The 27,134-nt window shown below is 41.3% G+C and overlaps 1 protein-coding gene across 3 annotated transcripts in view; it reads right to left on the bottom strand.

Annotated features, from left to right (window-relative positions):
• Positions 1–7,349: 7,349 nt before the first annotated feature.
• The window catches only part of CADPS2 (calcium dependent secretion activator 2), a 492,759-nt gene continuing 472,974 nt past the window's right edge, over positions 7,350–27,134 (bottom strand). For all 3 annotated transcript variants that reach the window (XM_047763023.1, XM_047763025.1, XM_047763026.1), the window contains 2 exons: positions 13,802–13,906; positions 7,350–8,330 (listed from right to left, as the gene is read on the bottom strand). In XM_047763023.1, coding sequence (XP_047618979.1) covers positions 8,157–8,330; positions 13,802–13,906 — 279 coding nt within the window. In that variant the 3' untranslated portion in view covers positions 7,350–8,156. The remainder of the gene's footprint in view (positions 8,331–13,801; positions 13,907–27,134) is intronic.

Here is a 27,134-nt window from a genome sequence, read left to right as displayed (position 1 = left end):
CCGAGGACCAAACCCGGGCCAGGATGACTGCACTGCGTCCCTGCCGACCCGCAGGGTCGAAGGTGGGGAGAAAAGCTGGGCCCCGGTAAAAAGCAGGAGGAAGACACGAGGCAGGGTACCATTCACAGAAAGAGAGGGGTCCGTTCCTGCTGCCAGTGGGGGGGTGGGGGGGAGGAACCCTCCTCTACCTAACCCTGTGATTCACAGCTTCTCAGAAATTTACATAATACAGGGGCGTAGATGTAAACCTAAAGGACAAAAATGATAATTCGACAGCCCGTATTCCATTTTCGCACTGTGGGCCTGGATATGTTCCCGGTGTTGGCACATTCCCCTCCCTGAGCTTTTTATTCAGGATGGAGAGTAACTGAACTTTCACAACACTGTTGAAAGGACAGGCAGAGCGGGAGGAAAAAAGGGGAGAGAAAGAGAAATTGGCTTGAGTGATGCTGATGTAGATTTCTTCCTGATAGCAAAAGAGTTTTAAAAATTGAGAGCATATGTTGTGTTCAAAAGGCAGCGGGCATGACAGTAATTGGGGTCCCTCACTTTCCAAAGGATCTGTTCCCCTTTTATTTGGCTGACATCAACATTTTATTTGAAAAGCAAATTCATTACCCTTTAATATTAATAGGAAATTCCAATTTATTACTTCCCCGAGATAAGTGAAAGTCACAACATCTACACAAAGAAAGGTCCTGCTGTCAGCCTGGCTCCAACTGGCCAACTCAAAATGCAAGATTGAAGAGGAAAACTTGGCAGCTATAAAAGCTGGCTTGCCTTTTGGATTAATTTTTTTTTTTTTTTAGTTAGGGTTTTTTTTTTTTTTTCCCCCTTCTGCATTTGATACCACCAAGACATTCAAATTCTGGAGCCCTGCTGGAAGCATTTTCTTAATGATTCTCCATGGAACATAGGGCAAGGGGAAATCCAAGGGCCAGTTGCGTGGGATCCCAGGGTCCCCAGATGCCCCTTTGGTCTTGTATGGAGCAGAGGCTCAGGTGAATCTGGCGTCCAGTCCATCTGCAGGCAAGCAATGGAGCCCTTCCTTCTTGCTCAGTTGCTGAGGTGGCGGTCACTGGAAAGGAAAGAGGAAAGGGCTTTTCTTCTTCCATTTCTGCCCTTCTGCATGTTATGATTGTTCCAACCGTCCTTTTCTCTGCGAAATCCATGGGCAAAATTGGCCGTATTCTCTAACATTCAATCCAATCCGTCAGTAGTGTGCAGTTATTTTCAATTAATTTCTGGAGGTTTTACTTAAACCTGTATGGTTAAGAACTTAAGAGGAGAAAACATTTACTTTTTCAAGTATGCAGAGAATTCTGCCTCCACTAACCACCTGCCCTTTTGCTGTCCCATAAAAGGTAAATAATTACCCTGTTTCTTCCTTTTTGTCCCTTTCTATCTTTTAAAAAATGATTTCTTCAATTATCCATTGAAATTGAGGACAAATTTCCTCCTTTCTAAGAAACATTTTCTTCCTAAGTATACCTACCACCGATGTGTCCTAGACCTTTTGAGGGCTGAAAGAAATAATGCCAGTGCCCTGTCCTGCTTTGGCCTCCTAGCCAGGGAGTGCCAGCTGGGGAAGGGCCACACAGCTAGTGGACTCCCTGTTAACCCCGAATGAATGGTGGCAGTTCCCCTTTGCCTTGAATTGTTTTTCTGTAAAATGGGACTAAATCAAAGTCTACTTCATTCTTGGGGGGCTTTGAGATTGAAAAGAGATTTACAAATAAAACTACTTTACATATGAAGAGCTGTCCATCACCTTGTTAAAAAGTTAAGCTATAAACTTTCCCCAAATATTTCTCAGACAAATGTATTTAAAAACAACCCTTCTGCTCAATGATTTGCTTCCAGGTTATATACATGGAAATGTTAAAATACACATACAAATCACATTTGCTAAACTGTTTTTCACAACCTTGAGGACTTTCCTTATTCTTGATGGTCTGCTTTCCCACATCCAGTCTTGAGTTCTCCAGGGGACAATTTTGTCTATAAATTCGCGAACTAACCTTTCACAAAAGCTTTTCAAAAATTCCAATTTGATTAAAGCAGATTCCATTTCTTTAGAAGAGGTTATGCATTTCTAAAATTAATCAACGTTCTGATAGACTCTCCTGATTATATGAAAGAACACGCTAGCGATCACCCAATGTAAGGAAAAAAACTGGGAAGTTTGAATGAATGACAATGAATGAGCTTCTTCAGTACAGCCACTCTGAAGGGTGTTTAAAAAAATTATTACCTAGCTTTTGTGTGTGTTGTGGGGGGGAGCTAACAAAAGTTCTCCCCAACACAATCTGCTGCTACCCTGGCCTTTCCATGTTTCACTTTCCACTTTTTGAAATCCAGTCCTATTGGGTTTCAGCAGAATGTAACCCCTCTTTGATGAAACTTCTTAATGAAACCCCTCTTTAATGAAACTTTTTCTGCATCCCTACTAAATATCCTTCCAAAGTTACGATTAGTTTCACTTCCATGGCATTTTAAACAGCAAACTTCAGCATTTAAAGTTTTCTTTCTGCCAATCATACCCAAGAGAGTTGTTACCTGTTGGCTGTCAGGAAAGAAGTAGTGTTTAAGGGCAAACGAGAATTGATTTAAAGCAGAAAAGGAAATAATCTGACACACCGTTTTCAATTTCTGCAAATTGTGTGTATGGGCTCCATAAACAAGCCTGTGCCAGGGCCCAGGAACAAGCATCTACTCTGCCTGAGCTTTCTTGAGTTTAAATCAACCCTTCACTCCTTTTCTGACCAGAGAACCACTGATCCTAGGGATGGAGAATGTGAAAGGAGAGCAGACAAACCTAGAATAGGCTTATTGGCTGATTTTTTTTTTTTAATCACATGCAAAGAGAGATTAAAGCCAAAGTGGCATTCCAGAGTGGAAGGGTGTAGGTGAAATCCTATTAGCTAGGTCTGGAACTCTGGAAGCTGGTACCAGGCTGTCTTAAAGGAATGATGGGGATGGGGAATAGTCCTCCAGTTTAAAATGCAGCTCCAGTCCCAACCCAAAGCAGCTCCAGTCCCTTTGGTGAGTGATCAGTTTCTGCCTCCTCAAGGCCACCCCAGGCCTGGCCCCAGCACAACCAGGGTTCATCAGGGACACCCTGGATTAAGACCCTGGGCGTGCCCTCAGCCCAGCACTGGGTCTCCACGCTATTGGAGTTTTTTCCAAACAGTCTAGAAGGGCTGTCATTTCAAGCCTCTGGGGCAGGATTCCGTGCTGGCTGTAGTCCTAAGTGCCTGGCTGAGGTCATCTTGGGGCACACCAGGGTGGCCTTCTGTCTCCTTTGCCTCTCTTTCGGTTCTCCTTCGCATTTCCCAAGCACTTTCTGTGTGTGCCCCTCTGGGCTGATGCACAGAACACCATTCTAGCGCTCCTTAAACTTTGGGAAACATTAATGAACATCAATTTGCCCTTGAAATTCTCTTGACCTCAAACTACTGGGCATGGGTTGAGGCCTGGGATTCCTTGTTTGTGACAGGCACCTCTTGATATACCCGTCTGGTTTCAGAGGCCCGGACCAACATCATCCCTATTTGGACCCAAAGACACTTCTCTAGCTGCCTCCCCTCCCAACTGCAGCTCCAGGGGACTACTCTCAGAATGCTGGCCCTTTCTGAGACAGTCAGCTTGCCTGTCCCTCCCTCTCCTGTCTTCCCAGGAAGCTGGCTGTATAAATAGCCCTGAAACTGCAACTCTAGCCAGTCCAAGAACACTCCAGGAACAGGGCTGTTGGTCAGCTGAGATAACAGTGATCCAGAAGGACCCTGTGCCATTCCAGGGAGAGCTGGGTGGTGAGAGTGGTGACGTATGTTGGCAGAGGCAGGCCTCCCACAATTTCTTCTGAATCCACCCCTACCTGAGAAAACAGTTAACAATGGCCACAACTTATTATATGGCTCTAATTCTCACACCCACCTTCTTTATTGAGTGCCCACTTTACAGAGAGGTTAAGTAACTTGCCCAAGGACCCTGAGCTCAAAGGTGGGGCAGGCATGTAGATGCTGGGACTCAAACCCAGGCTTTTCTGGCTCTGAGGCTCTGGCTCTTTATGGTTCCCCAGGCAGTGTCACATGCACCAGTTTCTGGGTAGTTCTTTAAGTCTGGGACTTTTTCATTCGTGAAGCACATCGAATTCTCTCTGTAGTACACGCACACTCGAACAGGTCTGCCCCCAAGTTCCAGCCCACGCTGGGGAAAAGCCTTGCCCTGTGCTCTGCGGGGTGGGTGGGTAGCGCTTTGGGGCTGTCGCGGTTGCGGGGTCCCAGCTCCTTTTCGCTTCTGCCCTGGCCAGCCAGGCCCCTAGGCTCGACTCCATCTGCAGCGAAGCACCGGTGCCACAAGAGCCTCTGGCCTTTCCCGAAGGTTCCTGAGGGTCCAGCGAGCAGGACTTCAAGGGAAAAGGAGACCCACGCGCCGGGGGTCTCTCTGCCTAGTACCAGAGAGGGCGTGGGGAAGGGACTGATGTACCGGCGGGATGAGCCCGGCCCTCCCGAATCCCCACCAACTAGGCCTGCGAACTGTACACAAAGCCCGCGGGGGTGGGATGGGTGGAGGGCTGGAAGCGGGGCGGGGGCCACGGGGAGGGCGAGCGCGGGGCGCAGGGCGGCGACTGGTCCCTCTCCGGGCGAGTAGCTGCCCCGCCGGCGGCGCGCGAACAACTCTCGGGAACATCGATCTGTCACCTCCCTTTAGGGACCCGGACCGGGAAATTTCCATTTTCTGTGCAGGGAGTAAGAAATAACAGCGGCCATGCTCTTGCTAGCATCTCCTCCAACCGTTCTACCACACGCGTGGCGGGAGGGGCTCGGAAGTCCGGGTCCGCGCCCGATGCCAGGTCTGGGGTCCCCGGGGGCGTCCGCGGGGTGACTCCGGGTGCGCCCCTCGCCGGAGGCCGACCGCGGCAGCGGGTAGGGGGTTCGGGGCTCCCTAAGTGACGACGGCGGAGTGGCCGCTTTCCCAGCCGGGGAACCTTCCCGGAGCTCACGGACCCCCTCTCCCAGCGCCGCCGAGGGGCCAAGCCGGCCGTGACCCTGGGGGGCGCGGTGAAAGCCCTGAGACACTTTGCAAGGGCGTTTATTGCAAAAGTAGCAGGAAATCCTTTCTCCAGAGCGAGGGACAATGAACAAGAACTAAGGGGAATTCAAGTGGAAAAAATCCGTGAATGCAAGAACGACCCACAGCTGGAGCTGGGAGGTTTCTATTAAGCGCTGTGCGCTTCTTTCCTTTTCCGGGAAAAGGCATTATCATCATCATTGTCTCCAACAAGTGTTTGGAGAAACTTTCCCTCTAAACATGCTATTTAACAAACCCATTCCGGCTGGACATTGGACTTGTATTAGTTATTTCCTCGGGCAACACTCACCAAACTGTCCAAAGAATGTATCGTGTTTGCCTTTCCCCAAAACCGTTTAGGAGAAGAGAGCTCGTTCTTTCGAGTTCGACATGGTTTTCATTTCAAAAATCGTGTTGCACTTGTTAGGTTTTCGATTAAATTTTTAAATTTTTTTTTTTTTTTTTTAAGATCACCACTTGGCTTCTTTTACCAGACAGATGTTTGGGCATTCGCCCTCACAGTTACACACACCAACGAACAATTATTAAGTCATTTCAAGCAATTTGCAGTTATGTTGAAGAGCATTTCTGGGCAAAAACCCAAAACCGACTTTTCATTCTTTTTCAGAGTTACTCTATAAATTTCCCTCCAAACATTTTTCTGTGGCTCAAAGGTTTGTCCACACAGTCCTCATAAAACCATGAGCATCTCCACTACCTGCCCTTGACTGCTGTTGTCCTCCCTAAGCAAGCCAGCGGGGGTTGGGGTAGGGGAGGAAGCATTTAGAAATCTCCTGGGTGTACAAGGGAAGCAGCAGAGAACACACCAATCTGGCGAGGAGCTACAAGGGGATGACTAGCAAAAAGCATCAGTAGGCAGGTTAAATAGGTCAGGTCAGCAGCAAGACCCTCCTGGCCACAAGTACTTTCCCAGGCAACACTTTTCCCTTTATTTCTGAATTCTATCAGCTAGATAGCTCCTTGAATAGATAGATGGCCAAGGGGGTGGCGGGCATCAGTCACTTACACTTTAAGATGAAATGGGCCCTTTACGCTGAGATAAGCTGTATCAAGCAAATAAACATTTTATGATCTAACTCCTCTCTCTGGCCTTGCTGGTTCAATTCCCAACCAGGTACGGTGTGTTAAGGATCCAGTGTTGGTGCAGCTATGGCATAGGCTGCAGATGTGGCTTGGGTTTGATACCTGGCCTGGGAACTTCCATATGCCAAAGGCATAGCCAAAAAAACAAAAAACAAAAAACAAACAACCCCCCCCCAAAAACAAAACATTTTATAGAAACATGTTCTAGAAGTGCAGGTAATTTCCAAGTATGGAGCAGTTTGAGCTGTGCAGAGCAAGCTTGGGGTAGGCACCGTGGGGTGGGGGGGTTGAGGGTAGCCTGACTGGTCACCTGAGGGCTTGAAAAAGGGATAGAATTGGCCTGAGGGTAGAGAAGAGGGGAAAGGACAGCGTTCCAACTGGCTTTCAATAATACCGAGCTGGATTATTTTGTAGCACAGGGTCCCTTACTCCTAGGACCCAGAATTGAACCAAAACAATATTATAGTTATGTATAATAACTGTGGAAAGGATTAAAGAACTTTTCGTAGGCTAGTCTGGGTCAGGCACCAGAATAAATTTGGAGGGCCAAGAAGTTCCTTCATTCCAATGTTTCAGAACTTACATTTACATAAATTCAGGGATAGCTTCATATTCTGCATTAACTTAAAAATTACTTATGAATGAATGCCAGCATATTTTTGAAAAAAAATTAAATTTCAAAATACATTACAAGAGTTCTCCTAGTGGCGCAGTGGAAACGAATCTGACTGGGAACCATGAGGTTGCGAGTTCGATCCCTGGCCTCGGTCAGTGGGTTAAGGATCCTGTGTTGCTGTGAGCCGTGGTGTAGGTTCCTAGCCTGGGAACCTCCATATGCAGCCCTAAAAGACAAAAAAAAAAAAAAAAAAAAGAAAGATACAATTCAAAATTTTAGCCTGAAAATACTTTGGGGGAAAAAAACACTGATAACTACTAGTCAAATTTGCTAACATTTCTAGTATTACTCATGATTAGTTAACACTAATTACAATGTTAGCAAATAATACATGATCCATGAGTATGTAGTCAACATTACCTTCGCTAGAGAAATATGCTGCCATAGTTAACTAATTTTGTGTAACAAATGTATGTGCCTACTAGGTGGAAAACAGTGTTAATATCTTTTAGTCATTTGATTGTAAACAAACAAACAAAAACGCAGAGCCAAACTGTTGAGATGTTTGTAATACTGCAACATTTTTTTACTGCATTTAATTTATACAAGTCTAATAAATACAGAAGTGGTTAGGACCAAGTGTACTTTTATTGCCTGCAAGCTGTTACACTTAGCAATAGGAGAATATGGTATGTTGATGGGAGCACACTTACTACCCTGCCCTTTGGGATTCTTTAATATTTGAAAGAAGAATTGTTCAGAATGGAACAAGACACAAGCCCATTGGGTAATCTAGTCTATATTTGGGTTTGGTGATCTTTTAAGCTCAGGAATACACCTGCAGACCAACTCAGAGTACTAAGAACCAAGATTGAAGTTTTTTACACGAATCACAACAATGGGTAAATTAACTAGAAAACAAACCTTGCACATAAATGATCAACTGTTAAGAACACACCATTTTGACAAGGGTACAATAGAGCTGGGTACAGTGATTAGAAGTGGCTTGTTCTCACAATGTTGTATTATGAGAAATACATATCTCACTTCACACACAGGACACTACTTTGATGTAATCACAGGGGGGGGGGGAAAGTTAAGTCTTCTTTAAAAAAAAAAAAAAAAAGGTTCATGTTTCAATCACAGAGCCAAAGGTCATTTTAGGTCAAGCTACACAAAAAAAGCTGATCTTCTTCAAAAAATACTTGGCATTTTCTCCTTTAGCGCTGCTTCCAGGTTAACTTTTTAAAAGGTAGAGCGAAATACAAGCATTTATATTTGGTCCAAACAATCAATGTAATTACAAGGACAGGTACAAAATAAACACGTCACGGTCCTCCTCCTTTCCCGGAGCTGCGTGGTCTCAGCCTTCTTCTTCTTCATCGCTGTCCTTCATGGTGATGCCCTGAAGCCCTCCTCCTTCCGAAACGGAAGCTGTGGCCTCCTCTACTGTTAAACGTCTGTGAAGGGTGTCATAGGTCTTACTGTTCAGGGTCCCTTCCAACACGCCCTGCAATCGGAAGTCCCTGTAGGTTTTCTGGAGGAAGGAGAGAGAATTTGCTTAGATCCCTTACGGATTATATGTGTGTATGTCTAAACACATATATGGCATTTCAGAAATGATCTTGGACAGTTCACTAAGGGATACGGAGTGTGCTGCCCGTGTAAGTCATTCTGGTGTAGTTCTGGAGAGAAAGTGAAATGAGAGACTTTTGATAGCACTATTCAAACTAGAATCACTCCGAGTAGGTCAAAATGTTGTGACTGTCAGATGACAAATAAGCTTCTTTCCAAAAGGGTACTCATTGCACAGAATTTACTATTTGCATAACCTGTAACAAAGGTAAAATGTGTACTGGTGTACATTTTAGAAGGAATTCTTGGCTTTTCAATTGAGGAGACTGCATTTTAGGATGAAGAAATACATGATACTTTATAAAATGTGTTAAGTGTTTTGGGGGAAGTGTGTGGAGGGAAGAGGATTAATCCTATTATGACTAAAAGACATCTGCATCTTCAGCACGTGTGCATTATAAAATTTAATGTATAGTGGGTAGAAATTTGTGCACACCTCAATGTGTCTGCGAATTTTGCCCTTTCCTTTTGAAACTGCCTTGGAATGTGAACTGTCAAATTCTGGCATCAAGCTTCCATAGATGGGCTAATAAAACACATATTTACATTTTGTGTGTGTGTGTGAAACAGTGAGGTATTTGGTGTATTATATGTCAAAATTAGAACAAATACCATTTTATTGTTTATATAGTGATCCTTGAAAACAACAAGAACTGGAGTTCCCGTCGTGGCTCAGTGGTTAGCTAACCGGACTAGCATCCGGATGCAGGTTCGATCCCCGGGCTCAGTCAGTGGGTTAAGGATCTGGCGTTGCTGTGAGCTGTGGTATAGGTTGCAGATGCAGCTTGGATCCAGCGTTGCTGTGGCTGTGATGTAGGATGGTGGCCATAGCAATGGTGGCTGTAGCTCTAATTGGACCCCTAGCCTGAGAACCTCCATATGCCGCTGGTGCAGCCCTAAAAAAACAAAAAACAAAAAACAAAAAACAAAAAACAAAAACTGTGGTTTCTGTAGCTCTTCAGATATGTAACCTGCAAAACTTCCCTTATTTCACTTTTCTCCTTAAGTGAGAATTTCTTCACACATGATTTTTCTATGATTAAGCAAGGTTGGTATTTTACTATTGATATTTAAATTGGCAGAAAACGTCTAGAGTTAGTTCACGGGGGAAACAAAGCACGAAAGCGCAAATGAAGATATCCCATTCTGTACAGGCACTTTTAGGGCCATTAAAAATGTTAAATATCTCAGTATCTTTCAAGACTTTTTTTTTTTTTTTTAAATTCTTCCATGTTAGACCTAGATACTAAACAGCCGGATTTCAACAGACTGGGCCCAAAGTATCATTACATATCTATGCCACTGTTTTGTTTGAAATGATCGCTAATAGCCTTTTTTTTTTCTTTGTTCTTAAAAGATGAAAAAAGTCAAGTAAGAAGAGGGAATGTTGTATTTCCTGCCCAATATTACAACCCCAATAGCTGAAAATTAACTTTAAGGGATGCTTGATTTCACTCAACACAATTAGAAGGGAAGTAGCGTGATATTCAGACAGTTGAGTTGAAGATGCTTATTTACTTGAGGCAGGAAATGCTGACTGATGGCATCTTAATCCCCTGGATAGACACACCTGGTCTACTAACAGGCTTCTGGGAAGGAGCCGAGCCATTACAAGGTAGCGGAGCCACTGGTATTTTCACATTTTATCCTCTTGTTTTCCGTCATCTGACTTATGCCCCACGATATCATTCCAAGTTTCAGAGGCAATCTTCACTTGTTATAAAGAAAACCCATATTTGAAAAGCCTACCGCATGTCCAAAAAATAAACCGTGAGGAACACTGCACTGTATCTGGGGTCTCTATCTCAACAGCAAGAAAAAAATTTTTTTTCTTCAATGATTGAAACTATTTTTAATGTGACCTTAATATTTTATATTAAGACAGAAACCCCACCATCCTCATAATCTTCTAAACTATTAAAGCAGCTACTACGGTGATACTTTCACACCAAAACTTACGGTAATTTACATCAGAACCCATGAGGTTAACACTGTAAATTTTGTCTAGAAAATCTGGGAACTAGTATACATGGTATTCTACCATAGAGATTTGTGTTCAATTCTCTAACAGTCTAATAGTTTAAAATTATATCAAGCACACAAAATATTCATCTATAGATAATGCACCTGAAACAGAGTATTACTGTTCTAACTGGCAATTATATACTGAGTTTGGGAGTCTTACTTTCTTATTGGGCTGACTTCCCCCCCCCCTCCCCTCACCTCACGGTCCCACCCCTGGAATGACTTTGCTTAGATAATTAGCTTAATTATCAAAAAATTGGCCAGGAGAGAGTTGTATTGTGGATTTGCAGTCTTAAAGGCTTTCTAATTTGTATATAATTAAGACTCTACTTCCTTATTTTATTAGTAAGCGATAAGCAGTTAGGGGAACTGCAGGGCAGGTAGCCTTGCAATTTCTCTCTTTTTAGAATTCATAAAATGCTATTGACACTTAAGAGATCCTCTGTGGCTGCCAAGGTCTGCTTGGCTCTTACTTAGGACAAGTGCCTGCCACAGGGTGCTGCTCACTTGCCTTCTTTTCTCCTAGTAAAAGGCAGCTCATTTATGTTAAATGTCAAATGGCCTCTAGGGAGAACAGAAATCCATCAACCGTTTTGATTATTTCAGGATTCTATTTTTCCCCTCCCTAAATAAAGCATTCTGATGTGAAAATTTTGTGAAAACTTTTGCTAAATCTTCTGTAAAAATCTGTGATTTGTTTTTTCTTAGTGTGCAACATGAATGAGTCAATTAGTGTCTAAGTGTCTTTGTCGGGCAAAGCTGGCTATCATATACATTTTGTTGGCACGTGGGTCTCACGGGCACAGAAGAATGACAATGCTTGTGATGTAAGGACCAGGCCTCCGGGGTCCAGCAGCCTGGCTCCTGAGTAGAATGCACTCCTCTCCTGCAACGTGCAGGCCTAGCCTAAATGATGTGGATAGAAGGAAAGCCTGCCCAGGGCCTGCTTGATTTTGTACATATACTATTCAATAGCTGCTCGAACTCACTGGAAAAAGAAGATTAAAACGTAACTATTGAGGCTCTGAAAAGTGGTGAATCCATGGATGAAACTGGTTAAACTCTTTATATTCGAAGTAGAAAAAACCACTTAGAACATTAAATTAACTCATTTTTAATTATTAAATGAAGCCCTATGACAGAAGAAACATTAAATTAACTCATTTTTAATTATTAAATGAAGCCCTATGACTTGATTAAATGCATCAGCCCAAGAAAGTACTGGCTGAGTTTGGGGACCTGCTTGTGAAAAACAAAACATGGAAAGTCAAACACATCCATGAAATTGAATTTCATATTTATCAGCCTTTGCTATTGGTAGCCATAATGAAGACTATATTAAGATATACTGACTGGCTTAGACTACAATAGAAATGTGACCCTACAATTAATAAAATTATTCATCATTTTTTTCTGCTAAAATATTCACTGGTTCTTGAACACCAGCCGTTATGACTATGTGAACATGATAAAATGGATAACTTTGAAAGAAACAAATGATGGGCTAATAAAAAATGGGAGATTATTTAAAAAAAAAAAAAGAGCTTACCAAATCTATCAACTAATACCAATCAGCTGAATATGTAATTTCTGACATCTTGAATGCAGTAGACAGTAGCTTGAAAATATGGTTGATCTTAAGGGTAACCAGCTAATCCCAATATTAATCACAGTACAGACTGCAATCTTACCGTATACATATATTTAGAAGGTAAACACAGACTATCCTGATTTTCTTTTATGAAAAACAAAAAAACAAACTTCATCTGAAAACTTTCCAAGTCACATTTATAGAAATAGGGAGAAACAATGGAGACACTAAAGCAAATATGAACGTTATCACAGTGTGCTTTCAGTTTCTTTGCAAAATAAGTAACACCTGGTAAAAAGAGCCCTCAATCAAAGGTATTCTGCTGAAATGTAGTAAGTTTAGCAGTATTAAAATTAGTGGGTGGCTATAATTTTTTGTTATTCATGAAGAATCATGTTCGCTCTTTCTGTGCCATTATAAGGTCTGGTTCTATGTTCTAGGAGATTTGCCCTTTTCATACTTGAGAACAGAACTGTCCTCTGGGTGGGTCTTTCTAATCTGTGATAACCTATGTATCTATGGCCCCAAAGAATCTGTATTCTAATGAGGCTGCAGGAATCAATAGAAAGGTAGAAAATATTTTAATATGGATAAAACCTTTAATGATGCTACACAGTGATCCTTCTCAAATTTTGATATCAGAATCCTCTGAAGGGTTGGTTCATGCACAGATGGCTGCCCCCCCCCCCCCCAGAGGCTCTTGATTCAGGAGGTCTGGGGTGGAGCCCAAGAGTTTGCATGTCTAACAGGTTCACAGGTCATGCTGATAATGTTAGATTGGGAATGACACTGTGAGAACCAGTGCGTGTGTGTGGGTGCATGTGTACATATACACACATATAGATATGTGAATATATACATATCCATATATAGGTAAACATACACACGCATATATAGAAATATATGTTTATCAATATACTATTTGATAAATGGTAATAAAGTGGAAGTAAAAGTCACTTATATAAAGGAAGAGCTGATTGTCAATCGCTTAGAGTGATGTTTTTAGCCATAATGCAGAATTTGCCTCCATTTTAAGAAAAAGTTATACCTGTGTTAAGTTTTGGGCTTCGATTGCAATTTAGAAACATGCAACATGTGCTTCTACTGCAATGTGAAAAATCATATTGAATAATATGACTTTAAAGCCCCTACCCACTAATAAAACATGCACGTGACTGCATTTTCTCTTGAAAAGCAAAAGTCAAAATGGCTTTGTTGAACTGATATAACATCCGTTAGTGGTTCTGGATGGTCCCCAAGACTCAAAACTGATCATCTCTTCCATATAAGAAGGGGCGTGCTTCCAAAAGAATTCAGGCAGGGATGATGTTTTACTTTCATATTAGGATATAACAAAATAATGAAGACTCTCCTTATCCTAGGGTCAAATATATTTCAAAAGCCCTCATGATGATATATGATCCTAAAAAATAGGAAGGAAATGTATTAGGAGAAAACATTTCTATACTGAAGAAAATTAATACAAAATTATTGTGGACCTGCTACAGGTACTAGGAGCTTCATGCACATTACCTTCAAATGCGATTACCTGATAACAAAATACTTTTTACTAGTGCAAAGAAGATATTTAGTAATCTAGCTGAAGATAGAATAAACAGCAGCACACCGTTGCTGAAAAGTGATGTTTTGAAAGTACTTACATCCATGCTGTTACATTAGATACAATTTTCTTCTATGTCAGTCTCTTATTCTTTATAGCTTGGTGGGCAATTCACATCTAAATGCATTTTGTTTACCTTCACAATCTTGATGAGCGTCTTCAGTTGGTAAATATGAAGCTGAAGGTCTAATCTATCAGCCAACCACACACAAATGACTTTCATGGAACTGCTGTACCATTGCTGGAAAGAAGGATGAGGGCAGAGGGGAGGAGAACAAAAAAGAAAACAACCTCTGCAGTACTCATTTGACAGATTCGGTAACGAGGGGGTAATGAAACACTCTGAAACGACCACACATCAGCACTTGAAGTCAATAATGCTATAATTTCCTGTTAACAGAATTGCATGTTTTGCTAGAAAATCTGCTAAGTTGACCTAGGCTGTTCTTTACATGAATTAACATTACAGTCTTTCAGCGGTGACATATTCATGGGAGACAGGGTTTCTACACTTGCAGCCTAGCGGCCTGCTTTGTAATTTGTAGGTAACAATGGGTACTAAATACATGGTATGGGACTGAATGGACTGCCAAGCAGCAGGAAAAAAAAATAGGTGAATTATTTTCAAGGGAAAATTTCCCAATGGCCTGTAGGTTACGCAAAAATCAGAGTAAGGCGAGTTATGCCATAATGCAGGCAGGCGATACCTAGAAAGAGCATTTTAAAGGAGGGATGGCAAAAAAAAAATCATCCGCAGCTTGCTAAACCCGCTAATCCTCAATCACACCTTTATCTACTGTTCGGTTTTTAGGTATTTGCCAAGACGATCTAAAACCATCTGAAACAGAGATTCCAGATCTTAGAAAGGAACATTGTCTGGATGGAATTCCTGTGTTTCCTAAGAATCACCAAACAGATGTCAGTTGTCCAAATACAAAAGAAAACGTTTCATTTTGCAAGTGTTTCTGGAGGGTTCATATTTTTTTTTTCCTGTTTATTATAACTCTCTTGAGGGGGAAACTGAAATTCTTTTCTAATATAATTTCCTGCTCCCTTATAATGCCTGTGAGAATAGAAAACGAAGAAATTTTGTTCCCGTTTAAAAATAAAAGGCAATCTGCCATTAGCGATAACATTTTAAGGGATTCGGTCAGTACTCACATGCCAGAGCTAGGTTTAGGTAATACTGTAAGAAAATAACGCCACTCCTTCGGAGAGCTGTGAGAAATATCAATGGCCATCGAGCACTTGAGAAATGACAAAAGAGTTTTGAAAGAAAGAGGATTTTGTGCCTTGCGTGTACACATAAACACAGAGACACTACAGATCACACGTGTGTGTGCATATGCTCTTGGGTATTCCAACACAGACAAAATTCTTAACAAATATTTTTCTTCCTTAAAACGTGGTGTATTCAAATTTCTAAAACAAATCTGAAGTGATACAAGTCAGTCTGAAATTCACCTGGACTTGTATTTCCTAACATTGTTCTCATTAAATTTAGTATAAGAAATGGCGTTTTAAGCGTAAGTTAAAAAGGAACTAGTCTGACAGTTTGTCAGCCTTATTTCTATTAATCTGTTAGTATACTGGACACACATGCATAAAATAAGCTAATTAAAATGAATAACTGATTTACTGAATACTGTGATATCAAATGGATGAATGAACATTTTAAGTTTTCAAAATGAACATTTCGAGGCTATGATTTTTCAAAAAAAAAAAAAAGGCCCAAATTTTGCTCTTTCCTAATGATTACTTTCTTTCAGCATGTAAAAGTATCAGAAATAAGTTATACACAATGAGATGCTCCTAAATTCTTAAAAAAAAATAAATTGCTAATAAATTCAGTATTTCAGCTACATATTAAAATCTGAACAGATACAGTATTTGATATTTAAATTCAAGACTTCCTTATTTTAAATTATTTATAGCCTCCATTTCTTTAGTTCTATTCTGATACAGGTACGCCTGCAGAGGTATTGGTGATATTGAATAGGAGTTTACTGCATTAACATCTTCACCCCCACTCCACTCTCCACGTTGCCTAACACCTAAAATGTGGTCAGAATGGTTACGACTCTTAAATTACAGTCCTTCTTCAAGGGATAATAATTTTTTTAAGTTTGGGAGGGACAGCATATATTGTACACGGTTTATAACGTACAAGTTAATCTGGCTGTTATACTGTAAAGCTACTGTATATATATTAAGTTGTATGAATTTGAGGTAGATGAAAATACTTTCTTAAAATTACTCCATATGCATCTTATGTTCTTTAAAAAACCTTGCATAATTTAAAGTTAATGTAACTTCATTTTTCCATTACATATAAATGATACTTATGATTAAGTGATAATTGAACAAAGAAATTATTAATATGTTCTTTAATATAATGCAAAAATTATAATTTAAAGAAAAATAATTTGGGAATAAAATGATCTGAAGTTAACTATAAATATAGAGAAAAAGAACTATGTTAATAAAGTGTTTAAGCTACTTTATCATCTTACTTTAAAGGCAAACAATTCTACAAGGAACATTTATAAAAAAACTATTCTATCTCCTAATCATGCATTTTTTTTGGTTCCTAATCGTGCATTTTTTTTGGTTCCCAAATCAAAGCATTTTGAAGAATTTCAACTAAATCAAGCAACTGATTGAGAGAAATTAGTATCTCAGAATTTATGTTGCAACAAAGCATAAGTGAACCACCTCACTAGGCCTGCTTCTTTCTTGTATATGGTAAAACACACACACACACACACACCACACACCCCTGAAAACGGACAAAACCACCAAACAGAAATCACCAGCATTTTCCTATCTCTGGCGCTGGCATGGATAGGTTCTTCATTTGGGTGGAGAAAGGCAGGTCCTATATTTTCGTCTGGAGAAAAAAGTCAAAGGTAGGTAAGCTTCAATCCCCCTCTACCAGACCAAGCCAACCACCCCCTCTCCAAACAGAGAGAAAAAGAAAATATCTGAAAGGGATGAACGTGCAGGAAAGTGTGACTGTTAGAAAATGTGCTTTCATTTTGGAAAAGTTAATTTTATAAAGCGACTTGCTTGACAATTCACTTTTCCCTTCAGGAGACGACAAGGAAGGGGCGCTGGAGCTTGCACTCGAGTCATGGGTATGGCATTACTGCTTTATTCTCTGCTTGGTCTACTTAGGAATAAAGCGGTAAGTGTATATTCTAGACTTTTTTCCTCCATCAATCCATGCCAGCAGCCTACCACTTTAACAAAAAATGTTTTTTTTTTTTTTCTTTTTGTGGTTCATTCAACTCCTGTAAGGGCACGCATTACTCACTTCATTTTCTTGAGATATCTCTTTTAAAGCAAAAAGAAAAGAAAAGGAAAGGCTAGGGTTGACTCTGTGAGACCCCTGTATTTATTCACACTTATTGTGCATGACTGTAGACTGGTAAATCATATTAGCAGCCCGTCTCCCCATCAAGCTGCTACTTGCTTTCCAGCCCTGGGAAGGTTCAACAAATCAACAGGAGCACGGAAAACAGAACATCAGTCTAATCTAGTGTTTAAGGTGAAGTTTTCAAACCCAATCTAAGAAGATCTTTAGAGCAAGCAACAAGCTGAAGGGCTCAGAAGGTGGTATTGACAATGAAAGAGTGTTGAAATATTGAGAAGCGCAGCACTTGTGCATTTTTAATAACAAGAGGGTCAACAAGGACACAGCTCCCTCCGTGCCAGGAGTTGCCACTGACTATGGAAATTGCCACACCAGGGCTATAAACGCTTGCAGTTCATCAGCTTTCTTAAACAGTTCATCAGCTTTCTTAAACACCCTGAACCCCCTCAGTGGACCTTTAGTCTTGAATTAACAAACCAAAGCAATGAAAGAGGGTGCAGTCTGAATGGCTGGCATTGATCCCCAACTGTGTCAGCACTGCTACAGGCCCTGAAAAACTCTCTCCATTGTCAATAGAAATTGACAAACCTCCTCTCCTAAATAGTGCAGCTGAGCCGGGCGGGATCCACGCAGCTGTAAAGGGCTCTGCTCTTGGGGCCGGGGAGCACTAACAATGGAACAAGCATGAGCTCTTTGTCAGGCCCAGACTCGGCAATTTTCTAACAAGGATTAAAGTTGTTTCTCGGCAGAGCTGGTGAAAAGAGATTTAGCAACATACCGTGCTTTCTTCATGCAAGTTAAAGAGAAGTAGTTAAGGAATTTCATTATTCTGTTGACTGGTGCAAATACAAAACAAATATATTAACTATGCACAGCTCCCTTTTCTGCCTAATTTATGACATTTGGAGGAGGATTCAACGAAATATAACACTTACTGCCTGGAAGCAAGCGCTCTGCCTTTATTTTGGAAGTTTTATTTTTTAAAAAAGTCCAGCTGCTTGCCACCTGGAATGAAGTCTCAATACATACTAATGCACAATGCCTTTAGACCCTCTGAGGCCGATATTCCTAAATCTGAATCACAAGACCACATAGGGTTCACATATCACGGCTGCTTTGAGCAAATGATTTCTGTCAGAAGGCGGCTTCTGATGATGATGGGCAAGGCAAAAAAAAAAAAAAAAAAAAGCTGCTTTGCTGGGGAGCAAATCTGTGATCTATTTTCTGCTTAAGTGTTTAGCTTTTTATTGATTACGAATTGGTACAACTCGTTGATATATTTTCATTCTTTTCCACCTAGGCTCTTCTCAATAGGTGAACAACAGGGGGGAAAAAAAAAACCAACCCCAAAACCCCACCACTTTTTAGTGCACTCAGCTATGGAATGGCTAAATTTCCAGGGTATGTATGCATTTCTTCATTTATTCCAAGGGACGCTGGTTTACTAGAGTTGAGTCACCCTGTTGGAATGAAACACCACCTAGAAAACTTCATCTTAGGAAATAGGTACCTTTTAAATGCTAAGTCAAACTGACTGAAAGAACAACTAATAGTTTCGAAAAGCTGAAGGTTTTGATAAAAACTGATAAATATAAAGCCGCTGTTAGGACCTCTTTGTGGCTTTAAGAGGGAAACAAAATATTTAGGAATGTTAACACATACAGTTTCACAAGTACATTGAAAAGTAAATATAAATGCTCCTTTAGATACTGAGGTGTTCCTTTTGTTAACAGTATAACTAAATTTGCGGTCACTCCCCATTTCTAAATGCTAACATGCAGACTTTACATTACAGGTAAATTTGATATAATAATACCAACATTTCCCTCCTCTACTTAAGGCATCCCACTGAAATGACTATATTTGGTCCCACACAACAGACTCTTGAAACACAAGCATTTTGAAAGTTTTCAGTGTGAATTTTTTGTTGGCTTGGAATAGGATTAAGGGCTATATATAAGGAAAACCGAAACCAGTTTCTTTGGTTAAGAATATAGGATGCGTTCAACCCAACCTATACCCATCAACCAGCCACACCTGAGAAGGGAAGGAGGCGGGGGGACAGAGACTTGGATCTGGACGTGGCACAGGGGACATGTGAACACACCAGAAGGACATCGACACAATAGCTGCAGGGCAGGCAGTGTCAGCCCCATGATGCTACTGCTTGCTTGACTGAGCCTGTCACTTAATTTCTCTATGCCTCAGTTTTATTGTATGCATATGAAGGAGAGACTATATGAATATAGCTTGAAAATAAGATTCTTATGCTGTCCAGGAATATGACGAGATCAGATCTGACTGTCGAGGGAAAGGGCATGATTAGAAACAATACAGCTTGTGATTCTCCTAAAAAACGAACCAAAGGGAAAAGTCAAATTGTCTTTTTTAACACTGCTTACATATAGCTTTACCCATCCAAACAGGCAAGTAAGAATTCCAGAAGTTTCTACCTTTATTTTGCTTTAAATTTATTCATTTTGGCCTTTTAATGAAGTACAGATATATAAAAATGATGCAATAGGAGTTCCCGTCGTGGCTCAGTGGTTAACAAATCCGACTAGGAACCATGAGGTTGTGGGTTCAATCCCTGGCCTTGCTCAGTGGGTTAAGGATCCGGCATTGCCATGAGCTGTGGTGTAGGTTGCAGACGCGGCTTGGATCCCGTGTTGCTGTGGCTCTGGTGTAGGCCGGCGGCTACGGCTCCGATTCGACCCCTAGCCTGGGAACCTCCATATGCCGAGGGAGCGGCCCAAGAAATGGCAAAAAAACAAACAAAAAAAGGTGCAATAAAGTGTAAAGAGGAATAAATGGAATTTATAAAGAACTGTGAAGTCCAATTATAATTACTATTAAATGATCATACCCATTATAGCACATATTATGTAATAATAATAATCTGACTATAAAGGCATCTGATTAAAAAAATCCTCCATAGGAATCAATTTTCATTTGTTTCTTATAACAACCTTTACAAGGTGGCTTATTCCCATTTTGCATGGAAACTGAACCCACACAGGTAGAAAAGTGAGTTTAGATTAATCAGTTTACTTATTTTATATAAGTGGCGGGGTTAAAATTCATCTTATATCTATGCTCCAGAGCCTGTGCTCATGACTACTAGGTCATTTCCATTTCTTTCTACCAAACAGTCTATCAACGAAGTCTTTGATTTTTTGTTTGGGAGTTCCCATTGTGGCAGAGTGGGTTAAGAATCTGACTGCAGTGGCCTGGGTCGCTGTAGAGGCACAGGTTCGATCCCCTGCTGGTGCAGTGGGTTAAAGGATCCAGTGTTGCTGAAGCTAAGGCACAGGTGGCAGCTGTGGCCTGGATACAAACCCTGGCCCGGGAACTTCCACACGCTCTGGGTGTGGCCATTCAAGGAAAAAAAAAAAAAAAAGAAAAAAAAGAAAAAAAGAAAAAGAACAGTTTGATGCCTGCAGCAGACAACTAAGAAGACAACCTCAACCATTCCTGGTGGTTCCTGACAGTCAGGACTGCGATGTAACACAGGCGATGCTTACTGTTTCAAAGAAGTCCATGACATTTTCTTGCCCGTTAATGCAATCTACATTTTCAAAGATATCCGCATACCTTTGCTATGTTATTATGTATGTAATGTAATACATTTTTTGAAGAACCACACTTTCTGCTAGGATACCCAACCAAATGGTTCTCATGCCACGCATCTTCCACGTGTCTCCTTCTTAAGTTGTTTTGAAGTGCTCTACCCCCTAACGCTTAGGAATACTGGAAAGAATTTTTTTCACTGCGACAAAACAACGCAATGGGGAAAGAAGATCCTTACTTCATTCATGAGGGGATTCGATCTTCATCCTTTTTAAAACACAGTAGGGAGTTCCTGTCGTGGCTCAGGGGTTAACGAACCCAACCAGTATCTGTGACGATGCAGGTTCGAACCCTGGCCTTGATCAGTGGGTTAAGGATCTGGCGTTGCCGTGAGCTGTGGTGCAGGTTGCAGACATGGCTTGGATCCTGCGTGGCTGTGGCTGTGGTGTAGGCCGGCAGCTACAGCTTCGATTCAACCCCTAGCGTGGGAGCTTCCATATGCCATGGGTGTAGCCCTAAAAAAGACCACCCCCCAAAAAAACCCCCCCAAAACACAGAGAACTTGATTCATGCCTTTTTTTTTTTCTTCTGTGTTCCACATACTCACATTCAGGGTAATTTACGTTTGTAGCTCTATGAGGAAGTCTGCAAAGGGGAGTTCATGAGCCTACGATGTCTGCTAAGAAAAAGACAACGTAAAACTGCCAACACAGGAGGTTTGGCATATAGTAGGTACCTAATAAATGCTTGTTGAATGCTGAAAAATCTTTCCTACTCTTGAAATTCAATACTTTTTTTCTCACTCTTTGTCTTTTAAAAATCCACGAATATAATAACCATATTATACTTCCAGGTGCATTTGATCTTCTTCAGTTATAAAATAGGATAAGTGACATAATAGGGTAAGTTCCATAAACTGGGAGTTGCACAAGCTCTTTCCTACTCACTGCCATTTCATTAACTCCACATTTCCTTCCTTCCAAAATGTCCTGAAACTAATATTACTAAACCAGCCTATCTTTTCTCACACTAAACAAAGAGCATTAAAATCAATACTGTTCGTCATTATTCATTATCATCAAGTAGGCAAGCACCTCTGTAAGTTTTTCTGTGGTTCTTTTCCTGGTGCTAAAAAGACTCGTGATGATAAAGTGAAAATTTCAGATAATCCGTTGTTCCCCTCTCCCCTGCTTAATGACAAATGATAGGATGCACACTGGTTTGGCTAATCTCTTGATGGACTAATCAATGATTTGGCGGAACTCAGTGGTCAATCCAGTTATAATAGTGTGTGTACCAGCTTGGTGCACAGACCTAGTCTATGAATGGTTTATTTGGGCATTCAACCTGTTCATCTGCTTGAATGACTCGTTTTGAGCCCTAAATATAAAAATTTGGTTACTATGACATTTAAGTCAATAATATGGGATCTGGATAAAAATAAATTGGACTCTTGCAACTTCTACTGAATGGTACCAGTTTGAGATAAAATCTAGATCTGAGAATGAATGATGAGCAAGTCTTACTGCTTCAGGTTCATTATCAACAATGGGGGAACAACCATTCTGAAGTTCTGTTCTGAGAGTGTGGGAGGGACCGGAGCAAAGAGCTGCTTTTCTGTCTCTGACTCAGGCTGCACTCCCCCAGGAACCATTTTCAGCAACTGAGTGACCAGCTGATGCTAGATGCTGGGTTTCTCTCTATATCTACGGTTTTTAGGTGTGCCAATCCCTCTCTCTGGACTTTTAACCCCATGTATGTTCTTTGACCAGATTCAGGTCGAACTTTAAGACTCCGTTGATGAAGCCAACGTTATCTCTTACTAGACAGAATCAGATGCTCCCATATTTTGGCTCCCAGAACTCTGTACAAGTATCTATAAAAATACTGCACAAGGTGCTGTCTGCCTCAGTGGGCTGTGAGTATCCATAAGGAAGAGGCTGAGTCTTTCTTGGTATCTTCAGCTCTTAGCAGAATGTCTGCCACCGAACACGCATTACCAGCTGAAGGACTGCTTTTAAATATTGGGAAACATATAAACTCTTACATACATTATAGTGGCAGTGCAGCTTTTCAACAGAAAAAGGTAAAAGTATATCAGAGCCAGATGAACTGTTGACATGAACTGCATGTTTTCATTAATTGAAAAAATAACTTAATGGATGGTAAAGTTGAAGAAAACACCAAAAAGTAAACAACTGCGTTTGGCTAAAGAAATTTAACACCAGACTTAAACTGTGACAGTCTAATTTCATTGTAAGTGATGGATTAAGTAAAGGAGACGGTACTGTAAACTAATAACACCCCCACGCGTGCGTATGTACCCACGGGAGTGTGAACACAGATACTCTTCCACACCAAGATAACGTTACGTGCTCAGACGCTGAAGTGCTCAGCTCTCAGTCTGGCCCCCCGGAGTCTGTCACGCAAGCAGGGAACTGCCTCTCCAGCATATGCTCAGGGGTATTGGTATCTATTCCTGGTGGGTATCTGAGGCTGTGGGGCATAGCTACAGTACAGCTGGCAATGCTGCCCACGCATTTTCACAACTAAGTGACATGTGCTGGATGCCCCCAGTGCTCGTTGGTTTTGTGAGAAGTGTTTTAAAGAGGCAGAGAAACATCATTGCAGAGCTCTCCTGGGAGCTGGGATAAGCCTGCTTTTTTCTTTTCTTTTTTTCTTTTTTTTTTTTTTTGATTTTTAGGGCCACACCCATAGCATATAAAAGCTCCCAGGCTAGGGGTTGAATCAGAGCTGCAGCTGCTGGCCTACTCCAGAGCCACAGCAACTCCAGATCCTTAACCCACTGAGTGAGGCCAGGGATTGAACCCATATCCTCATGGATACTAGTCAGATTCACTTGCACTGCGCCACAACAGGAATTCCTGGCTTTTAAGAGCAAAGAACCCATGAAGGGTAGAAGGGGCGAGTGTGCCCTTATCACAGTAATGGCTTTTATGCTGCAAGCACTGGAGCCAGGAACAACTCTTGCATTGGCCCTAAGTTCTGACAAGTGTCTAGTCATCTGCTTATAACAGACAGGAATAAACTAATGTCACAGGTAATCACCCTCATCTATTTTGCAAGTGTAATGAATTTTAACTCTCCATAGTACGTCTGTTTTCAAAACAATCTATTCATGCCTCTTCAGTAGGTGAAAATATGAAACACTTTAATGTGGAAATTCGCAACTCTTTCAAAAGACTTATTTGTCCCGAAGAAGGCAAGCTCCCTCGGAGCAGGGACTTGGTCTATCTTGTCTAACATTATATTCTCAGCCTCCTGTAGTGTGTGGCCTCTAGTAAATAAATACTGGTTGTATGACTAAACAATAAAAAGAGTTAAAATTTCCTATTTTAATTAGAATCATCCCTACTGAGTCACTGCCACAGAGGTACCTAACTTTATGGGATCAAACCAATGCCTAATCTTTTAGTCCCAACATTCCCCACCATTCTGTACACATTCTAATGAATGATGAGCTGGATTTCTTTTCTAGATCTTATGTATCCAAAACATCAAATAAGTGAACATTCTACATAAATAAACACAGGCATTATCGTCAATAATATAGAAGCGATTAAGGGGAAAGTCAACAAGAAATGTGGGGAGTGTATGGAAGCAAATTTATGAGGATCAGTAGAACAAAAGCATGGGAAAAGGATATACTAGAATGCCTGCATAGGAGTTCCCATAGTGGCTCAGCGGTAACGAGCCTCACTAGTATCCATGAGGATGTGGGTTCGACCCATGGCGTTGCTCAGGCCATGGATCTGGTGTTGCCGTGAGCTGTGGCGCGGGTCACAGACTCGGCTCGGATCTGGCGTTGCTGTGGCTGTGGCATAGGCCGGCAGCTACAGCTCCCATTCAGCTCCTAGCCTGGGAACTTCCATATGCCACAGTGCGGCCCTAAAAAGACCAAAACAAAACAAAAGGAATGCATACATAGGACTATGTCTTGGGAAAAAAAAAACCTTGTTCAGCCACATTCAAATACCACTTGGATTCCTGACTCTAAAACCCTAAGCACGACAGGGAACATTTTGAGAAGTTTCAAAGGACAGCCACAAAGATGATTAAAGGGCTAGAAAAGGGGTCTATGAAGAGAAGTTTAGCAAACAGGGATTACTTATCATGGAGCAGACAAGTATGACAGGTGCCTTAATAATAGTCTTCATATATAGGAAGGATTATTCCCTTGATATGCTGGCTACCTGCTTTTTGTTCTCCTTTGAGAGGAAAAGGGGAAATGGGTTTAAAAAACCGGCATGAAGAATTTTAGGTGAGGTAGGGGTTAGAACTTCCTTTATTTCAAACAAAACATTTTGTCCATGGTAAGAGCAAAATTTAGATGGTCTCTTACCTAGGGCTGGGCTGAGATCAAGAAATTGGAGGTTCTCTGGATTCAGGGGTTTATAACACCTGTGGAAATTGTTCTTTTACAGAGCCTTTCAATGCATTCAATAAATACATGGTTTTGCCACAATGATGCTGGTTTACAACAAGAGCTGCTTCTTTACACGATGTTTTATTTTATTTTTAGTTGGACGTAGTCAGTAGTGGCGATCTGGCTGCCACTGCTGTGCCCACTTGTGAATGGCACCAACCAAGCAGATGGGGCTGGAGGAAGGGCTTGCAGAGGGGGTGCCTGACGGAGGAGGAGTTCAAAAGCCACCATAGAAAATGGCCCTAAAGTCATGTGTCATTTGCTTATGAAGTTAGGTTGGAAGAGAAGGAGAAGGGTAGCTATCGTTTCTATGAAAACATCACATTGGTCAACTGGTAGAGATGCTGGTCTCAGGGGAGACCTAGGTATTTTCATTACTAAGTCACTGGAAGCCAGATGCAGTGCAAGCATGCAAAGCCACCAAGGAAAAGCCAGGTTCTGGGTGGGGAAGTCAGAGTCTCCGGACCATGCGCTAAGTGAAAGCGGCGCGAATTCAATACTAAGTGACTTTTGAAATGCTCAACATGTTCCTTATTTCAACTACCTTTGATAGAATCAGTTGGGAGAATATTCGAATTTCTTTCATGGATGAAAGCAAATGCACACTTATACATGTGGTGTTTAGAAAAACTTCTTGATGAAAATTCATGTTGCAACATCTTCCCTTCATCAGAGACAGTTTGGCCATTGCTTAGAGATTTCGGATGATCAACCACAAATTATTTTTTTCTTATTCAAGCAAAAGCCTCAGATCAGTTTGCATGTGAGGTTGTTTTTTTTTTTTTTTTAACATCCTGAGCACAATTAAAGGTGAGTTAAGGCTCTGGTGGAAATCTAAAGAGCATCAGCAAATCCGAGCACTGCTCAGCTTTTGAATTGCTTTTCTACTTCTCAGTTCTTTTAAATGGTTTTCTATGGCAGGAACATTTTTCTTAATTAGTCACAGCTAATTAGTGTTCTGGCATAGACAAGTAATCAGAAATGTCAGAGCTGCAAGGCTACATCTCCCTAATCCTTTGATAATAATTTAGCCTCCTGGGAGGGCCCCAAGCTGCGGTAAGTAGTGACTGACAATAAGGCAAAATTAGGTGGGCAGCAGACCATTAGGATAGAAAAATAAAAAGCACTACCCGATCCCGCTGAGCACCATCAGGCAACTAACTGCACTGCCAGATGAGGTGCCTGTTTAAGCCTGTGTTGTTAATTAGCTGATTCTACCAGACCTGCCACATATGTCCAGGTGCCTCATGCAAAGATGTGTGTTGCTGGGCATGTGCCAAATGACAATTGTGTCCCGTGATCACATTTCAAGAATCTAAGTAAGACGTCCACATATTTCTTGAAGATTCTTTTGAATTATCAAAGAAAGAAGATCAACAAGCTACAATACATTTTTCTCGTGGAGTTTCTTTTAGGCAATTAGGCACGCTTAGCTCAAGCTTCTCAGGTTTTAATTCACCAAGAGCTTAGATTCAACTGTGGGTCTCTGGCCGCCGTGAGCTGCGTCCGGGCTTGCCACAGCTATTCTGGCGCACACCACACATCAAACGTAGATCCTTTCATAAATTCTTACACTTACAGATGATAACTTAGCATTAAAATGAGGCTTATTAACTAAAATGAACGAGACAGCTGTAACTCGAGAGCAGAGGTTTTGAAGAGAAACAAACTTTGAGGGGAAAAAAAAAAAACAGCTAAGGAATAAGCTCTGTGTGGCGTTCACTGAGGCAGAGGAACCATCTACAGAAAAAGTCTGTCTACGACTATCGTGAAAGAAATCGAACAACTTCAGCGTGAGTCCACATACTGTGGATAAAACAAAGCAGGAATATATGTAATTAAAAAAAACAAAACAAAACAAGACAAACCCACCTGGAAAACAACGTGTGAAAGCAGCTAAAATGTTGGAACCTGGGAGATGGGAGATGCTGGTCTCGAACACCAATAAGAAACATATCGTCCAACTTAGCCACCTCTCATACACCGTGAAGTGGCAGGGCAGATGGCATAACAACGGGTAGAAACAAATGACCTCGAAGAGTCTCAAGGACATCAGTGAGCTTATACCACCCACCT

This window comes from Phacochoerus africanus, chromosome 16 (genome assembly GCF_016906955.1).
Source record: "Phacochoerus africanus isolate WHEZ1 chromosome 16, ROS_Pafr_v1, whole genome shotgun sequence".
Lineage (NCBI taxonomy): Eukaryota > Metazoa > Chordata > Mammalia > Artiodactyla > Suidae > Phacochoerus > Phacochoerus africanus.
Note: the sequence above shows the minus strand (reverse complement) of the source record. Positions and strands in the feature narration are given on the sequence as shown.